This window comes from Nerophis ophidion, linkage group LG22 (assembly GCF_033978795.1).
Source record: "Nerophis ophidion isolate RoL-2023_Sa linkage group LG22, RoL_Noph_v1.0, whole genome shotgun sequence".
Lineage (NCBI taxonomy): Eukaryota > Metazoa > Chordata > Actinopteri > Syngnathiformes > Syngnathidae > Nerophis > Nerophis ophidion.
The window spans coordinates 41,146,395-41,163,524 of record NC_084632.1 but is presented as its reverse complement, the minus strand read 5'-3'; the positions used below and the strand labels follow the sequence as shown (position 1 = coordinate 41,163,524).

General features: G+C 35.1%; 1 protein-coding gene across 9 annotated transcripts in view; it reads right to left on the bottom strand.

The window, feature by feature from the left end:
* sox2 (SRY-box transcription factor 2) overlaps positions 1-17,130 on the bottom strand; it is a 271,083-nt gene that overhangs the window by 151,531 nt on the left and 102,422 nt on the right. For 5 of the 9 annotated variants that reach the window (XM_061883853.1, XM_061883849.1, XM_061883850.1 and 2 more), the window contains 2 exons: positions 14,254-14,615; positions 3,671-4,656 (listed from right to left, as the gene is read on the bottom strand). In XM_061883853.1, coding sequence (XP_061739837.1) covers positions 3,671-4,656; positions 14,254-14,520 — 1,253 coding nt within the window. In that variant the 5' untranslated portion in view covers positions 14,521-14,615. Of the gene's footprint in view, positions 1-2,694; positions 5,627-14,253; positions 14,616-17,130 lie in introns of those variants that run through there. The other 4 variants (XM_061883855.1, XM_061883856.1, XR_009803742.1 and 1 more) reach the window with 4 other exon arrangements.

Here is a 17,130-nt window from a genome sequence, read left to right as displayed (position 1 = left end):
GACATTATTTAAGTTTATCGATATAGTGACTTTACTACGGAGGAATAAATCCATTTTAAATAGTGGTGCATTCAGGTACCCTTGGAGCATTACAAGACAGACGTTATCATTTGTTATAAGAGTCTGTAAAGCTTGTTTTCATGTTTTCCAACCTAAAAAAATTTTTAATGCGTATTTAGAAAGATAAACAACATGTTCACCGAATAATAAAGTTATGGACATTATTTAAGTTTATCTATATAGTGACTTTTTCTACGGAAGAATAAATCAATTTTAAATAGTGGTGCATTCAGGCACCCTCGGAGCATTAGGAGACAAAACGTTATCGTTTTGTTAGAAGGGTCTAAAAAATTGTTTTCATGTTTTCCAACTTAAAAACATTTTTAATGCGTATTTAGGAAGATAAACAACATGTTCACCAAAAGGTAAAATTAGGGACATTATTTTAGTTTATCGATTTAGTGACTTTTTCTACGGAGGAATTAATCAATTTCAAATAGTGGTGCATTCAGGTACCCTTGGAGCATTACAAGACAAACATTATCATTTGTTATAAGAGTCTGTAAAGCTTGTTTTCATGTTTTCCAACCTAAAAACTTTTTTATGCGTATTTAGGAAGATAAACAACATTTTCACCAAATGATAAAGTTATGGACATTAATTTAGTTTATCGATATAGTGACTTTACTACGGAGGAATAAATCAATTAAATAGTGGTGCATTCAGGCACCCTCGGAGCATTGTAAGACAAAACGTTATCGTTTCGTTAGAAGGGTCTGTAAAAGTTGTTTTCATGTTTTCCAACCTAAAAACATTTTTAGTGCGTATTTAGAAAGATAATCAACATGTTTGCCGAATAATAAAGTTATGGACATTATTTTAGTTTATCGATATAGTGACTTTACTACGGAAGAATAAATCAATTAAACAGTGGTGCGTTCAGGCACCCTCCGGAGCATTGGAAGACAAAATGTTATCGTTTGTTACAAGGGTCTATAAAAGTTGTTTTCATGTTTTCCAACCTAAAAACATTTTTAATGCGTATTTAGGAAGATAAACAACATGTTCACCAAAAGGTAAAGTTAGGGACATTATTTTAGTTTATCGATTTAGTGACTTTTTCTACGGAGGAATTAATCAATTTCAAATAGTGGTGCATTCAGGTACCCTCGGAGCATTGTAAGACAAATGTTATAATTTGTTATAAGAGTCTGTAAAGGTTGTTTTTTTTTTTTTTTCCCCCAACCTAAAAACATTTTGAATGCGTATTTAGAAAGATAATCAACATATTCGCCGAATAATAAAGTTATGGACATTATTTAAATTTATCGATATAGTGACTTTTTCTACGGAGGAATACATCCATTTTAAATAGTGGTGCATTCAAGTACCCTCGGAGCATTAGTTGACAAATACGATATCGTCCGTTACAAGGGTCCATAAAGGTTGTTTTACATTTCTTTTCCCCAACCTGAAAACATTTCCAAAATACTGCGCGTTTTATCCCCCAGCGGGGAATACTGTAAGTTACTTAATCAAAAACGATCACGCGTGACAGCCTCTCGTAATGACACTTGAACCGGCATCTTTCATCTTTTTTTTAGATGACAAAATAATGTATTCGTTCCCCGGGGGCCCCTCTTATACAGAAGCAGGTACATGCGGACAAAGAGAGGGGGGAAAAAAGGCAAAACGAAACACGTTTTATTGCGTTTTTTTATTATTATTTTTACGAGTAAAATGTGAATGGTCTCGGATCAATAAATAATGACGTAATGCCGACTATCATTTGACCTCTTGTAGGCCCAGTCGGGCCTCTTCAAATATTCATCCGCCGGTTAATGTGAGCTGCGGTCCCCGGGGACCCGCAGCCTATACAACGGCCCCCTAATCTTAATCTACCGCGCCGTGCGCACGCACACACACACACTTAGACACGCGTGCACGCGCGCGGGCGCAAAACCAAACCAGATTTAAAAACCGTCAGTAATCCAAAACGAACTGTTAGCTCATTTTAGGGATTTTTTTTTTTTTTTTTTTACCCCTATTTTATTGCTGGCTTTAAGACACTTTTTTTTTAAATTGAAGAGGTTTTGTAAATTAGTGAGTTTGCATTAAAAAAAATACAATTATTATTAAATAACACAAAAAAACAAGATGGAAAAAATTTAAAATAAAAATAAAAAGCGTGTACGAATTCACCGCATTGAAAGTTTAATTTTTCATGAGTTTAAATAATAAAAAAAATAAAATCTCGTTAAAAGGGTCCAAAAGTGGGGTCGCAAACTAAGCGTAAAAACTCACAAGCCTTAATTAATTAGACATTAATTTATTTTTTATCTGACGTTGGTAAAAATGATGAAAATCGCATTATTGATCATTAAATTGATGGCATTTAATAACACTAATGATAAAATAATAAAGAGTCACGTGACATTGATTGTTTTTATAGCTGGCATCAAGGTGATATATTTTGATGTATTTATCTTCCCGATAAACTTCAGGGGTTTTGCATTCACAGCACAAAGCACGGAAACAATAACCAAATATTTTTCATTTTAAAAGGCGCTCACTGCAAATATTTTATTTTTTATTCCCAATATTAGTCAGCCTTATATAGTGAGAACTCAACACGTGACAAACACACACTCTAGACACGTCAAATAAAAAAATAAAAAATAATCAAACAAACCATTTCAAGTATCCAAATTTCCAAAATTTATTCTTTTCAAACTGCATATTGAAAAAAAAAAAATAGACTCAGTTGAAATTGTAGCTGATATAAGGATGGTATTAGTTCCAGTATGTACATGGAGTGCTTGGCTTCTGCGTACAGGCCACAGTATTCTCTCTCTTTTTTTTATTTAATTATTTTGTTTTTTGTTTTTAAATACAACTACGGAAAATGAATGATGAGCTAAGAACATTAAAAAAAAAAAAAAATATCACAGTAAATATACAGAAATTGTACAAATCAATAAGAAAATAAAGAGCACAAGCGCCATACCTCAAACGGATGGAAAGTGGGAGATATAAATTAACTTTTTTTTTTTTTTAATTTATTTATTTTATGATGTATGAGCGGGTGGGGGGGTTGGAAAGGGAAGGGGGGGTTTTATTACAATATTTTTAGTTTTGGACTTTAATTTAAAAGAAAAAAACAGTAGTTTTATGTCCCTTTTTCTTTCCCATGTTTCTGCAAAACTGGCTTTGTTATATGAAATTATAAGGAGGGATTTAAAAAAAAAAAAAAAAAAAACGATGCAACCTCTTAATGGTTATTTATATCATCTGATTGTAATGTTTTTTTTTTTTGTTTGTTTTTTTGATAAATACTGTACAGAAAAAAAAAGAAAAAAAGTGATTTTTGATTGCGACTCCCACTTTCTCGTCGGGCAAACTTCATCCAGCAGTGAAGAGGTGAAGATCTTCCTCTACAGCTTCCTTTAAAGAAATGAAAAAAGGGGAAAAGGGGGGGTGGAAAAAAAAAAATTGGTCTTTTTTTTTCTCCTCTTTTTGCAGGTGACTTTTATACAACTTTCCCCCCTCCTGCATTCCCTTTTTTTTCTGTACAAAAATAGTCCAAAGTTAAGTAGTCCAATGTTTATATATATATATATATATATATATATGTGTGTTTATATATAAAAGTTTTTTTTTTTTTCCTTACATGTGTGTTAATGGCAGCGTGCCGTTGATCGTCGTCCCCGGCACGGCGCTCTGGTAGTGGCCGGACATGTGTAGCCTGGTCTGGGCCGTCTGCTCGCTGACCTCCGCCCCGGGCAGGTACATGCTGATCATGTCCCTCAGGTCCCCGCTCTGGCAGCCCGGCGCGCCCCGGTGCGAGGAGGACGAGGTGACGATCGGCGGGCTGGAGCTGCTGGACTCGGACTTGACCCCGGCGGCGGCGGCGGCGGAGGACCCCATGGAGCCCGGCGGCATGCTCTGCTGCGAGTAGGACATGGAGTAGGTGGGGGAGCCGTTCATGTAGCCCTGCGTGGTCATGCTGTTGTACTGCTGCAGGGCGCTCATGTCGTAGCGGTGCATGGGCTGCATCTGACCCGGGTTGTGCGCGCCCAGCCCCGGGTGCTGGTAGCTCAGCTGCTCCTGCATCATGCCGTACCCGCCGTTGCTCCAGCCGTTCATGTGCGCCGCGTAGCTGTCCATGCGCTGGGCCACGCCGCCGCCCCCGCCGCCCAACCCGGCTCCGACGCCAACCCCGACCCCGACGCCCATGCCGTTCCCCCCGGGGCCTAGGAGCCCGCCGGGCAGGGTGTACTTGTCCTTCTTCATGAGCGTCTTGGTTTTCCGCCGGGGCCGGTACTTATAGTCGGGGTGCTCCTTCATATGCAAGGCCCGCAGCCGCTTGGCCTCGTCGATAAACGGCCGCTTCTCGCTCTCCGAGAGAAGTTTCCACTCCGCGCCGAGCCGCTTGCTTATCTCCGAGTTGTGCATCTTGGGGTTCTCCTGCGCCATCTTCCGCCTCTGGCCCCGGGACCACACCATGAAGGCGTTCATGGGCCGCTTCACCCGCTCCGGGCTGTTCTTCTGGTTGGCGCCGGTTCCGGGCGTGTTGGGGTTGCCCGGACCCCCCGTGTTGGTCTGGGGCGCGGGGGGCTTCAAATCGGTCTCCATCATGTTATACATCTGGGAAAACTTTTTAAAAAAAAAAAAAAAAAAATTTTTTTTTTTTTGGTCTTATTTTTTGGCCTTTTTCACCAAAGTCCAAACAAGTCACCGGGAGCTCTGGAAAGTTGGTCCTTTTCGGCACCCCTCAAAAAAAAAAAAAAAAAATACAAGCCTGTATCCACCACACACACACACACACTCACACACACACACACACGCGCTCACACACACTTATCCCTTCTCCCGCGCACGGCTCGGTTTGAGTCCACAAAAACTTCTTCCCTCGTCGTCCAAAAAAGAGAAAACTCTGCCTTTTTTTTTTTTTTTTTTGTTGTCTTTTTTTGTCCCCCACCTCTTTCCCGCGTGTGTACGCCTGACAAGTCCGGGTAGTTTTGGAACAAGTTAATAGACGACCATTCAAGTGACGCGGCTGTCAGCAAATAAATGGCCTCGACCTGGCCAATCAGAGACGACTTGCTCAACCCCGACGCGCCAATGGGAGGGCGTGATTAGCATAAAGGGGCGTGGCCTGGCGGGCAGGGGAGAAGCGCACTCACCCTGAAGCTGCCTTGGATGAGCTCATGCAAAAAGTACACACTTTTTAAGGGGTTTTGCTTCATTATTTGTAAAAAAAGTGCAATTATCTTTTATTAATATGAATTAATTATTATTTGTATTTGTTTATAAATGACTGGTAATGTAATGAGGGATTTCTAATGTTGGAATTATAGTTCATGTTGATGCTGTTGTTGACATTATTCATTTTTGTTGGACTACTTTTGGATTGTTTTGCGTCATGTGTGTGCGTCCTCCCAATTGCTCGGTCTGAATGTTGGTTTTGGAATTGGAATTTTGTGGTATTGTTGTGTGTTGTTTTGTTGGATTGATGAATAAAAAAAAGTGATAAAAAATGTAAAATAAAAAAATCTTATTTTTCATTTATTTATTTAATTTTTACGTTTCAGTTGACTATGTCAAATCAGTACAAGTTCATAATTTTTCCATGCGGGGTGAATAAATAATAAAAAAGTTTTTTTTTTAAATAATAAAACAGGAGTTATAACATTATATCATTAAAAAAAATCCTTGCAATACATCAAAAAAAAAAGTTAGAAAATAGTTTGTCAGTGGCTTAAAACCAAAAAAAGTCACTATACAACCCTAACTTAGGACCCCCCCCCCCCCCAGTAACATGGCAGAACTTAAATAAACTTTTTTAGTCGACTCAAAGCGTTGGATTGTTGTGCAGAAACTATATCAAATCAGTACAAGTTCATAATTTCTCCATGTGGGGTAAATAATAAAAACTATTCTTATAATAAAACGAGAGTTAAGACATTATATCATCAAAAAATCCCTACAATAAATCCAAAAAAGTTTGAAAATAGTTAATCAGTGGCCTAAAACCTCAGTCATGTCAAGAAAAGGCACTAAACTACCCTAAATTAGGACCTCCCTTTCAAAATAAAATGACAAAACTTGAGTAAACTTTGTTAGTTGACTCAAATCTTGGATTGTTTTGATGTGTGTGCAGAAATGGGGGCCTGTTATTAACAATACTATTTTTTTCTAGTTGGATTTTGTTATGTTTCTATGTCAAATCAGTACAACTTCATAATTTCTCCATGTGGGGGTAAATAAAATTTAAAAAAATCTTATAATACAACAAGAGTTAAGACATTATATCATCAAAAAATCCCTACAATAAATCCCAAAAAGTTTGAAAATAGTTAATCAGTGGCCTAAAACCTCAGTCATGTCAAGAAAAGTCACTAAACTACCCTAAATTAGGACCTCCCTTTCAAAATAAAATGACAAAACTTGAGTAAACTTTGTTAGTTGACTCAAATCTTGGATTGTTTTGATGTGTGTGCAGAAATGGGGGCCTGTTATTAATAATACTATTTTGTTGTTGTTGGATTTTGTTATGTTTATATGTCAAATCAGTACAACTTCATAATTTCTCCATGTGGGGTAAATAAAATACAAAAAAATCTAATAATAAAACGAGAGTTAAGACATTATATCATCAAAAAATCCCTACAATGAATCAAAAAAAGTTCGAAAATAGTTTGTCAATGGCCTAAAACCTCAGTCATGTCAAGAAAAGTCACTAAACTACCCTAAATTAGGACCTCCCTTTCAAAATAAAATGACAAAACTTGAGTAAACTTTGTTAGTTGACTCAAATCTTGGATTGTTTTGATGTGTGTGCAGAAATGGGGGCCTGTTATTAATAATACTATTTTTTTCTAGTTGGATTTTGTTATGTTTATATGTCAAATCAGTACAACTTCATAATTTCTCCATGTGGGGTAAATAAAATTTAAAAAAATCTTATAATACAACAAGAGTTAAGACATTATATCATCAAAAAATCCCTACAATAAATCCAAAAAAGTTTGAAAATAGTTAATCAGTGGCCTAAAACCTCAGTCATGTCAAGAAAAGGCACTAAACTACCCTAAATTAGGACCTCCCTTTCAAAATAAAATGACAAAACTTGAGTAAACTTTGTTAGTTGACTCAAATCTTGGATTGTTTTGATGTGTGTGCAGAAATGGGGGCCTGTTATTAATAATACTATTTTGTTGTTGTTGGATTTTGTTATGTTTATATGTCAAATCAGTACAACTTCATAATTTCTCCATGTGGGGTAAATAAATAATAATAAAAATATTTTTTTTAATAATACAATGAGAGTTATAACATTATATCATTGAAATATATTTAAAAAAAAAGTTTGAAAATAGTTTGTCAGTGGCCTAAAACCACAGTCATGTCAACAAAAGTGACTATACAACCCTAACTTAGGAACCCCCCCCCCCCCCATTGTTATTATCAATACCCTTTTTAATTTTTTGTTATTTTTTTTAAACGTTTTTATGACTATGTCAAATCAGTACAAGTTCATTATTTCTCCATGTTGGGTGAATAAAATGTTTTTGTATATTTTTAATAATATAACGAGAGTTATATCATTAAAACATCCTTGCAATAAATCAAAAAAAAGTTTGAAAACAGTTTGTCAATGGCCTAAAATCACAGTCATTTCTTAGGACACCCCCCCCCCCCCCCCCCCCCACACACACACCTTCCAATAACATGACATAACTTAAATAAACTGTTAGTTGGATTGTTGTGCTCTGTGTGAATATTGAGGGGCCTATTATTATTAATGCTCTTTTTATATTTCTTATCATTTATTTTTATTTATTTTTTGCACGTTTTTGTGAAAAACAAGAGTTATAACACGTAATAAATATGTTTTTTTCATTTAAAAAAAAATCCTGGCAATGGATTAAAAAAGTTTGAAAATAAAGTCTCAAAGTGTTGGATTGTTGTGATGTGTGTGCAGTTATTATTATTATTATTAGACTATTTTCTTTTTGTTGGATTTTTTAATGTTTTTTTTTTCTACGTCAAATCAGTACAACTTCATAATTTCTCCACATGGGGCGAATAAATAGTAAAACAAGTTTGTTTTTTAATGATAAAACGAGAGTTATAACATTATATCATTAAAACATCCTTGCAATAAATCAAAAAAAGTTAGAAAATAGTTTTTCAGTGGCCTAAAACCACAGTTTCAACAAAACTCACTAAAAACCCTAACTATGGGGGGTCGATTTTTATGATTAATACAATTTATTTTATTTTTTTTTACGTTTTTGTGACTATGTCAAATCAGTACAACTTCATAATGTCTCCATATGGGGCGAATAAATAATAAAACAAGTTTGTTTTTTAATGATAAAACGAGAGTTATAACATTATATCATTAAAACATCCTCGCAATAAATCAAAAAAAGTTAGAAAATAGTTTTTCAGTGGCCTAAAACCACAGTTTCAACAAAAGTCACTAAAAACCCTAACTATGGGGGGTCGATTTTTATGATTAATACAATTTATTTTATTTTTTTTTACCTTTTTGTGACTATGTCAAATCAGTGCAACTTCATTATTTCTCCATGTGGGGTAAAAAATAGATAAAATAAAAAGTTATAACACGTAATAAATATGTATTTTCATTACAACTTCCCTTATAATAAATCCCAAAAAGTTTAAAAATAGTTTGTCCATGGCCTAAAACCACGGTCATTTGAACAAAAGTCACTATAAACCCCCAATAACATGACAAAACTTAAATAAACTTTCTTAGATTGTTTTGCAGAAAGGGGGGCCTATTATTATTATTATTAACACAATTTTTTTGTTGGATTTTTTTAATGTTTCTGTGACTATGTAAAATCAGTACAACTTCATAATTTCTCCATGTGGGGTAAATAAATAATACAAAAATATTGTTGAGCATTATAACGCGTTGTTATAATAGTTTGTCAATGGCCTAAAACCACAGTCATTTCAACAAAAATAACTATACAACCCTAATTTAGAAAGGTTGGATTGTTGTGCTGTGTGTGCAGAAAAAAAAAGGGGAGGGGGGTCTATTATTATTAATACAAATATTATTATAATTATTATTATTTTTTACGTTTTTGTGACTATGTCAAATCAGTACAACTTCATATTTGTACAAATAATAAAAATACATGTTTTAAATAATAATAAGATCATTATAACACGTAATAAATATGTATTTTCATTAAAAAATCCTTGTAATAAAAAAAAATTGAAAATAGTTTGTTAATGGCCTAAAAACAACAGTAATTTCAACAAACGTTTCTATCCAACCCTAATTTAGGACCTCCCTCCCCCCAAAAAAAAAAAACTTAAATAAACTTTGTTAGTTGACTTGAAGCCTTGCAGAAAGGGGGGGCTATTATTATTATTAATAATCTTAATACTATTGTTTTGTGTTTATGTTTGTGTGACCATGTACAATCAGTACAAGTTCATAATTTCTCCATGTGGGGTAAATAAATAATACAAAAATATTTTTTCCAATAATAAAATGACAGTATTTTCATTAAAACATGCCTTGCAATAAATCCCAAAAAGTTTAAAAATAGTTTGTCCGTGGCCTAAAACCATGGTCATTTCAACAAAAGTCACTATACAAACCTACCCATAAAATGTTAATTTGTTTTTTGTTGTATTTTTTACGTTTTTGTGACTCTGTCAAGTCAGTACAACTTCATCATTTCTCCATGAGGGGTAAATAAATAATCAAAAAACATTTTTAATAATAAAATGAGCATTATAACGCGTAAAAAAATATGTATTTTCATGTAGGGGTAAATAAATAACACACAAATATTCTTTATAATAAAATTTGAGTTATAACACGTAATAAATATGTATTTTCATTAAAACATGACTTGCAATAAATCAAAAAAAGTTTAAAAATTGTTTGTCCATGGCCTAAAACCACGGTCATTTCAACAAAAGTCACTATACAAACCTACCCATACTATTTTTATTTGTTTTTTTGTTGTATTTTTTACGTTTTTGTGACTCTGTCAAGTCAGTAAAACTTCATAATTTCTCCATGAGGGGTAAATAAATAATCAAAAAACATTTTCAATAATAAAATGAGCATTATAACGCGTAAAAAAATATGTATTTTCATGTAGGGGTAAATAAATAATACAAAAATATTTTTTTATAATAAAATTAGAGTTATAACACATAATAAATATGTATTTTAATTAAAACATGCCTTGCAATAAATCAAAAAAAGTTCAAAAATAGTTCATCCATGGCCTAAAACCATGGTAATTTCAACAAAAGTCACTATACAAACCTACCCATAAAATTTTAATTAGTTTTTTGTTGTATTTTTTACCTTTTTGTGACTCTGTCAAATCAGTACAACTTCATCATTTCTCCATGAGGGGTAAATAAATAATTAAAAAACATTTTTCATCATAAAATGAGCATTATAACGCGTAAAAAAATATGTATTTCCATCTGGGGTAAATAAATAATACAAAAATATGTTTTAATAATAAAATTTGAGTTATAACACATAATAAATATGTATTTTCATTAAAACATCCCTTGCAATAAATCAAAAAAAGTCTAAAAATAGTTTGTCCGTGGCCTAAAACCACCGTCATTTCAACAAAAGTCACTATACAACCCTACCCGTAAAATTTTAATTAGTTTTTTGTTGTATTTTTTACCTTTTTGTGACTCTGTCAAATCAGTACAACTTCATCATTTCTCCATGAGGGGTAAATAAATAATTAAAAAACATTTTTCAATAATAAAATGAGCATTATAACGCGTAAAAAATATGTATTTTCATGTAGGGGTAAATAAATAACACAAAAATATTTTTTATAATAAAATTTGAGTTATAACACGTATAAATATGTATTTTAATTAAAACATGCCTTGCAATAAATCAAAAAAACTTAAAAAATAGTTTGTCTATGGCCTAAAACATCGGTCATTTCAACAAAAGTAACTATACAACCCCACCCATAAAATTTTAATTAGTTTTTTGTTGTATTTTTTACCTTTTTGTGACTCTGTCAAATCAGTACAACTTCATAATTTCTCCATGAGGGGTAAATAAATAATCAAAAAACATTTTCAATAATAAAATGAGCATTATAACGCGTAAAAAAATATGTATTTTCATGTAGGGGTAAATAAATAATACAAAAATATTTTTTTATAATAAAATTAGAGTTATAACACGTAATAAATATGTATTTTCATTAAAACATGCCTTGCAATAAATCAAAAAGAGTTTAAAAATAGTTTGTCCACGGTCATTTCAACAAAAAAGCCTCCAATAACATGACAAAACTTAAATAAACTTTGTTAGTTGACTCAAAGCCTTGGATTGTTGTGATGTGTGTGCAGAAAAAGTGGGGGCCCCTGGAGGGGGGGGGGGGGGGGCTTGTTGCTTTTTTTTTTTTTTTTTAGTTAAAGGTAATCCAAGATGTGTCCCCCCTTTGTTTGGTCAAGTTGAATGCCGACACACACACACACACCCACACACACACACTAATGTAGTTTGTGTCGTTGTGTGTCTATAGAAAGACACAACTCCACTACATAGTGTTGTTGTTGTTATTGTTGTTGCACACGACACTGCAGAATAAATAAAAGTGAGTATTTTTTCTTTTTTAAGGCAAAAACTCTATTAACAGCACATCCGATTCTCTTTATGTTCCCCAAAATCAAACCAAAACATAAAGAAAATGACCAACAATTATTAAACCGGGCTTTGTACACGTTTTCCTCATTTCAATAATTCACTCAGGTGTTTTTTTTTTGGGTGCAAAACTTTTGCACGGCGTCCTGCTGCGTGACACCAGTGCCGTCTACCGGCTAGAGAAGGAACTGCAGGCAAAAGTTGCATTTTTATTTTGCCAGAATTAAAAAAATAAATAAAATAAACCCACACATTTTCAATGATAAATTGAAGTTATTAGAACACTTTGGAATATATAATCGTTTTTTTCTCCTCTAATAAAATATAGACCCATGACTAATATAGCCCAACTTCATAGATGCACACCTGATTTAATTGAATTAAATAATATCTGCCCATTCCATCATAATTGCACATGAATAGATCAAGCCTTGTGGTTTTGATACAGGCGCTCATTATGGCGACCTTGCGCACTTTGTAGACAAAAAAAAAAAAAAAAAAAAAAAGCTGCATGCAAGCCGGAGTTGGCCGCATTATAATGCAAGATTTAAAAAAAAAAAAAAAAAAAAAAAAGGGGCCGCTGAGGCTGTTATCTGCATATCTGCATGCAGTCTGAGTGTGTTCCCCGCTACCTCTAATCTGCTTAGGATAATAAAGGAACAGCGGGGACCCCGCGGCTCCCTGAAAGCGGGGGCCCCCATGCAGGCGAAGGGCCGGGGGAATGGCCCCTGCATCCATGCCAAATTAAAGCTGTTGTTTGACAAAACAAGCTACTGATGCTGGCTTTTTTTTTATGAACCCAAACATTGCAAATAAAATATGTCAGGTTTACAAATAATTATATTAATAGCAAGTGCATTGCTTCATCTAATACACAAAATACAAATGGCGCATTTTTTTTTATGATTAATAAATGCATGTTCGGTATTTTATTAGCAGAGTGATATTAATTTTTGAGTCCGAACTGGAATCATAAATGGCGTGTTTTTTTTGCCACCAGGGGCCGTAGCATGCAGTCAATACCCGAGTCAAAAGCATCCACAATATTTTGGGGGAATCAGTCCCCCCCTTTTTAGAAGAGGTGCCATTAAAATTATAGCAAGAAGAGTTTTTTTTTTATAATATTGTATTATTTTTATTTCTTACCGCACCTTTAATTATAGTTGAGAGAAAAAAAATCACGTGTTGTCTTTATGACAATTAAGCTAATTGCATAATGGCACCTCAAAAATAAAACACCCGTTTAAGATTAAATATGGATGGTAAAAATATATATATATTTAAAAAAAAATGATAAAAATAACATCATAATATTGAGGGCTAAAATTATTTGTATAAATAATGAAACATATACAAATAAATTGTCGTTAATTGTTCTTATTATAACAAATTATTATTGTTTTAATAGATGGATAGATAGATAGATAGATAGATGGTTAGTTCTATATTGATTCCTTCAGGAAAATAAAAAACATATGTAACAATAAAATATAATTATAATAATACTACTAATAATAATCCATCCTTTTTCTACCGCTTGTCCCTTTCGGGGTCATGGGGGGGAAAGGGGGGGGGGGGTGCTGGAGCCTATCTCAGCGGGGCGCACCCTTGACAAGTCGCCACCTCGTTATAATTAATATTATTATTATTATTATTATTATTTTCATTCCATCCATTTTCCTACTGCTTGTCCCTTTTGTTGTCACAGGGGTGGTGTGGGTGGGGGTGGGGGGGTTGCTGCAGCCTATATCAGGCGGGAGGCGGGGCACACCCTGGACAAGTCGCCACCTCATTATAATTATTATTTAAATAATGATATTATTATTATTAATATTATTATTATTGAGGTGGCGACTTGTCCAGGGTGTAACCTGCCTTCCACCCGATTGTAGCTGAGATAGGCACCAGTGCCCCCTGCCGCCCCAAAGGGAATAAGCCGTAGAAAAATGGATGGATGGATGGATATTATTATTATTATTATTATTATCCCATCTATTTTTTACCGCTTGTCCCTTTCGGGGTCGGGGGGTGAGAGTAGGCGGGGGGGGGGGGGGGGGGGGGGGGGAGCCTATCTCAGCAGCATTCGGGCGGAAGGTGGCGCACACCCTGGACAAGTCGCCATCTCTTTATATTAATAATAGTAATAATAATAATAATGATAATAATAATAATAATAATAATTGTAATTATTATCACTATTATTATTTTAACCGCCCCGTCAAAATTCACGGCCGAAGCCACTGCAACACAACCACAACTTAAAAGAGTTAAAACTCCACTTTAAAACACTTTCTAACTCTAACAACCAAAAAAACTATATATATATATATATATATATATACTGTTTTGTACTGTTTTTCTACGATTTCTGAACTTGTTTTGATTATTTTTATTCCTTGATTGTATGTAAATGTTGCATATTATAAATAAAGGTTTATAAAATTGAAACAAAACAAACAACAACAAAAACACCCACAAGTGTGACACACGCACCCACTCACTAACACACACACACACTTCCACGCAAACACACGCACGCTTCAACTTACACTTTGGGAATGTTGCGTCTTCCTCTCGTCGTGATTGGCAGACAAACGTGGGGAGGAAAAAAAAAAAAAAAAAAAAAAAAAAAAAAAGTTGTCTTTTCCAATCTCCTCCAGTCCTAACACCGGCCCACGTAGTCCACGCGTGTCCGCCCGCAGCGCTCCTCTCCCCCGCCGCCACGTCTCCAAACACGCGCGGCGCCCGACACTTTTTTTTTTTTTTTTTTTTTTTTCCTCCCCTCCATCTTCACCCCGAGTCCGCCTTGCTTGCATCCGGCCGGCGGCGCCTGGTATCCGGCTTGCATATCCGCGCGGAGCCGGTGTCCGGTGGCCGGCTGCGGAGCCTCCGCGTCTGCTCTCCGCGCGCCCTGCCAGAAGAAAAAAGGCGTTTATGGCGAGTGGAAAAAGGGGCCGATTTAAAAAAAAAAAAAAAAAAGGAGAAGAATGCAAGCAAGAACAACAAAAGTCAGTTTTATTAAAGTCTGCGCCGCTCCTCTCCTATCTTCCACCCCCTAGCTTAGCCCACATAATGAGCCGGGAAAAAGCTTTATATTTTGTTCACTGGGTCTCCGCAGATAATTTGAAGCCATTGTTTCTGCCACAGATGCTTCTTTTTATTACAATAACGCGGCTCTTTGTGCAGAGCGAGCCCACAATAAAAATCTAAAGCGTCCTCCTGAATAACCATTTTGTTCTCCCTTGTAAAGGCCTAACAAAAGCCGGCGTGAGGTAATGGCCTGCCTGCTTGAAAGCTCCAGAAAGGGGATTTGATAAAGATTCTTTTCGCTCCTTTTTCTTTTGGACATGTCAAAGAGAAAGTGACACTGAAGACAAATGTTGGGGAAAAGTGCCTCAATTTTGGTATCATCCAAAGCATTTTAGACACCAAAATACATATATTTATACAACTTCTTCTTCTTCTTCGTCGACAGTTTTTGTCGTGCTCAACCGTCCACGTTTGTCATCCGATTAAAACCGTTCCAATTCCCCCAAATTCGGATATTTCCCAGAATTCCAGGTTTTCCGGGACATTTTTTCCTATTTGAAATTAATTTGCCATTTTTCAAACTTACACCAATTCCACATTTTTCAACCTGTTCAACACATTCCACCATCCAGTAAATTTCCGGGACATTTTTCAATATTCGAAATTAATAGGCCATTTTTCAAACTTTCACCATTTCCACATTTTTCAACCTGTTCAACACATTCCACCATCCAGTAAATTTAAGGGACATTTTTCCCTATTCGAAATGAATTGGCCATTTTTCAAACTTCCACCATTTCCACATTTTTCAACCTGTTCAACACATTCCACCATCCAGTAAATTTCCGGGACATTTTTCCCTATTTGAAATGAATTGGCCATTTTTCAAAATTCCACCATTTCCACATTCTTCAACCTGTTCAACACATTCCACCATCCAGTAAATATCCGGGACATTTTTCCCTATTCGAAATGAATTGGCCGTTTTTCAAACTTTCACCATTTCCACATTCTTCAACCTGTTCAACACATTCCACCATCCAGTAAATTTCCGGGACATTTTTCCCTATTCGTAAAGAATTGGCCGTTTTTCAAACTTTCACCATTTCCACATTCTTCAACATGTTCAACACATTCCACCATCCTGTACATTTCTGGGACATTTTTCCCTATTCGAACTGAATTGGCCATTTTTGAAACTTCCACTATTTCCACATTTTTCAACCTGTTCCACACATTCCATCATCCAGTAAATTTCCGGGACATTTTTCCCTATTCGAAATGAATTGGCCATTTTTCAAACTTCCACCATTTCCACATTCTTCAACTTGTTCAAAACATTCCACCATCCAGTAAATTTCCTGGACATTTTTCCCTATTCGAAATTAATTTGCCATTTTTCGAACTTCTACCATTTCCACATTTTTCAACCTGTTCAACACATTCCACCATCCAGTAAATTTCGAACCGTTCAACATATTCCACCATCCGATTCGAACCATTCCAACTCCCCAAATTCTCATATTTTCCAGAACTCCAGGTTTTCCGGGAAAATTTTTCCTATTTGAAATTAATTGGCCATTTTTCAAACTTTCACCATTTCCACATTTTTCAACCTGTTCAACACATTCCACCATCCAGTAAATTTCCGGGACATTTTTCAATATTCAAAATTAATTGGCCATTTTTCAAACTTCAACCATTTCCACATTCTTCAACCTCTTCAACACATTCCACCATCCAGTAAATTTCCGGGACATTTTTCCCTATTCGAAATTAATTGGCCAATTTTCAAATTTCTACCAATTCCACATTCTTCAACTTGTTCAACACATTCCACTGTCCTGTACATTTCTGGGTCTTTTTTCCATATTTGAACTGAATTGGCCATTTTTCAAACTTCCACTATTTCCACATTTTTCAACCTGTTCAAGACATTCCACCATCCAGTAAATTTCTGGGACATTTTTCAATATTCAAAATTAATTGGCCATTTTTCAAACTTCCACCATTTCCACATTCTTCAACCTCTTCAACACATTCCACCATCCAGGAAATTTCCGGGACATTTTTCCCTATTCGAAATTATTTGGCCAATTTTCACATTTCTACCATTCCCACATTCTTCAACATGTTCAACACATTCCACCATCCTGTACATTTCTGGGTCATTTTTCCATATTCGAACTGAATTGGCCATTTTTCAAACTTCCACCATTTCCACATTTTTCAACCTGTTCAACACATTCCACCATCCAGTAAATTTCCGGGACATTTTTCAATATTCAAAATGAATTGGCCATTTTTCGAACTTCCACAATTTCCACATTTTTCAACCTGTTCCACGCATTCCACCATCCAATAAATTTCGAACCGTTCAACATATTCATCCATCC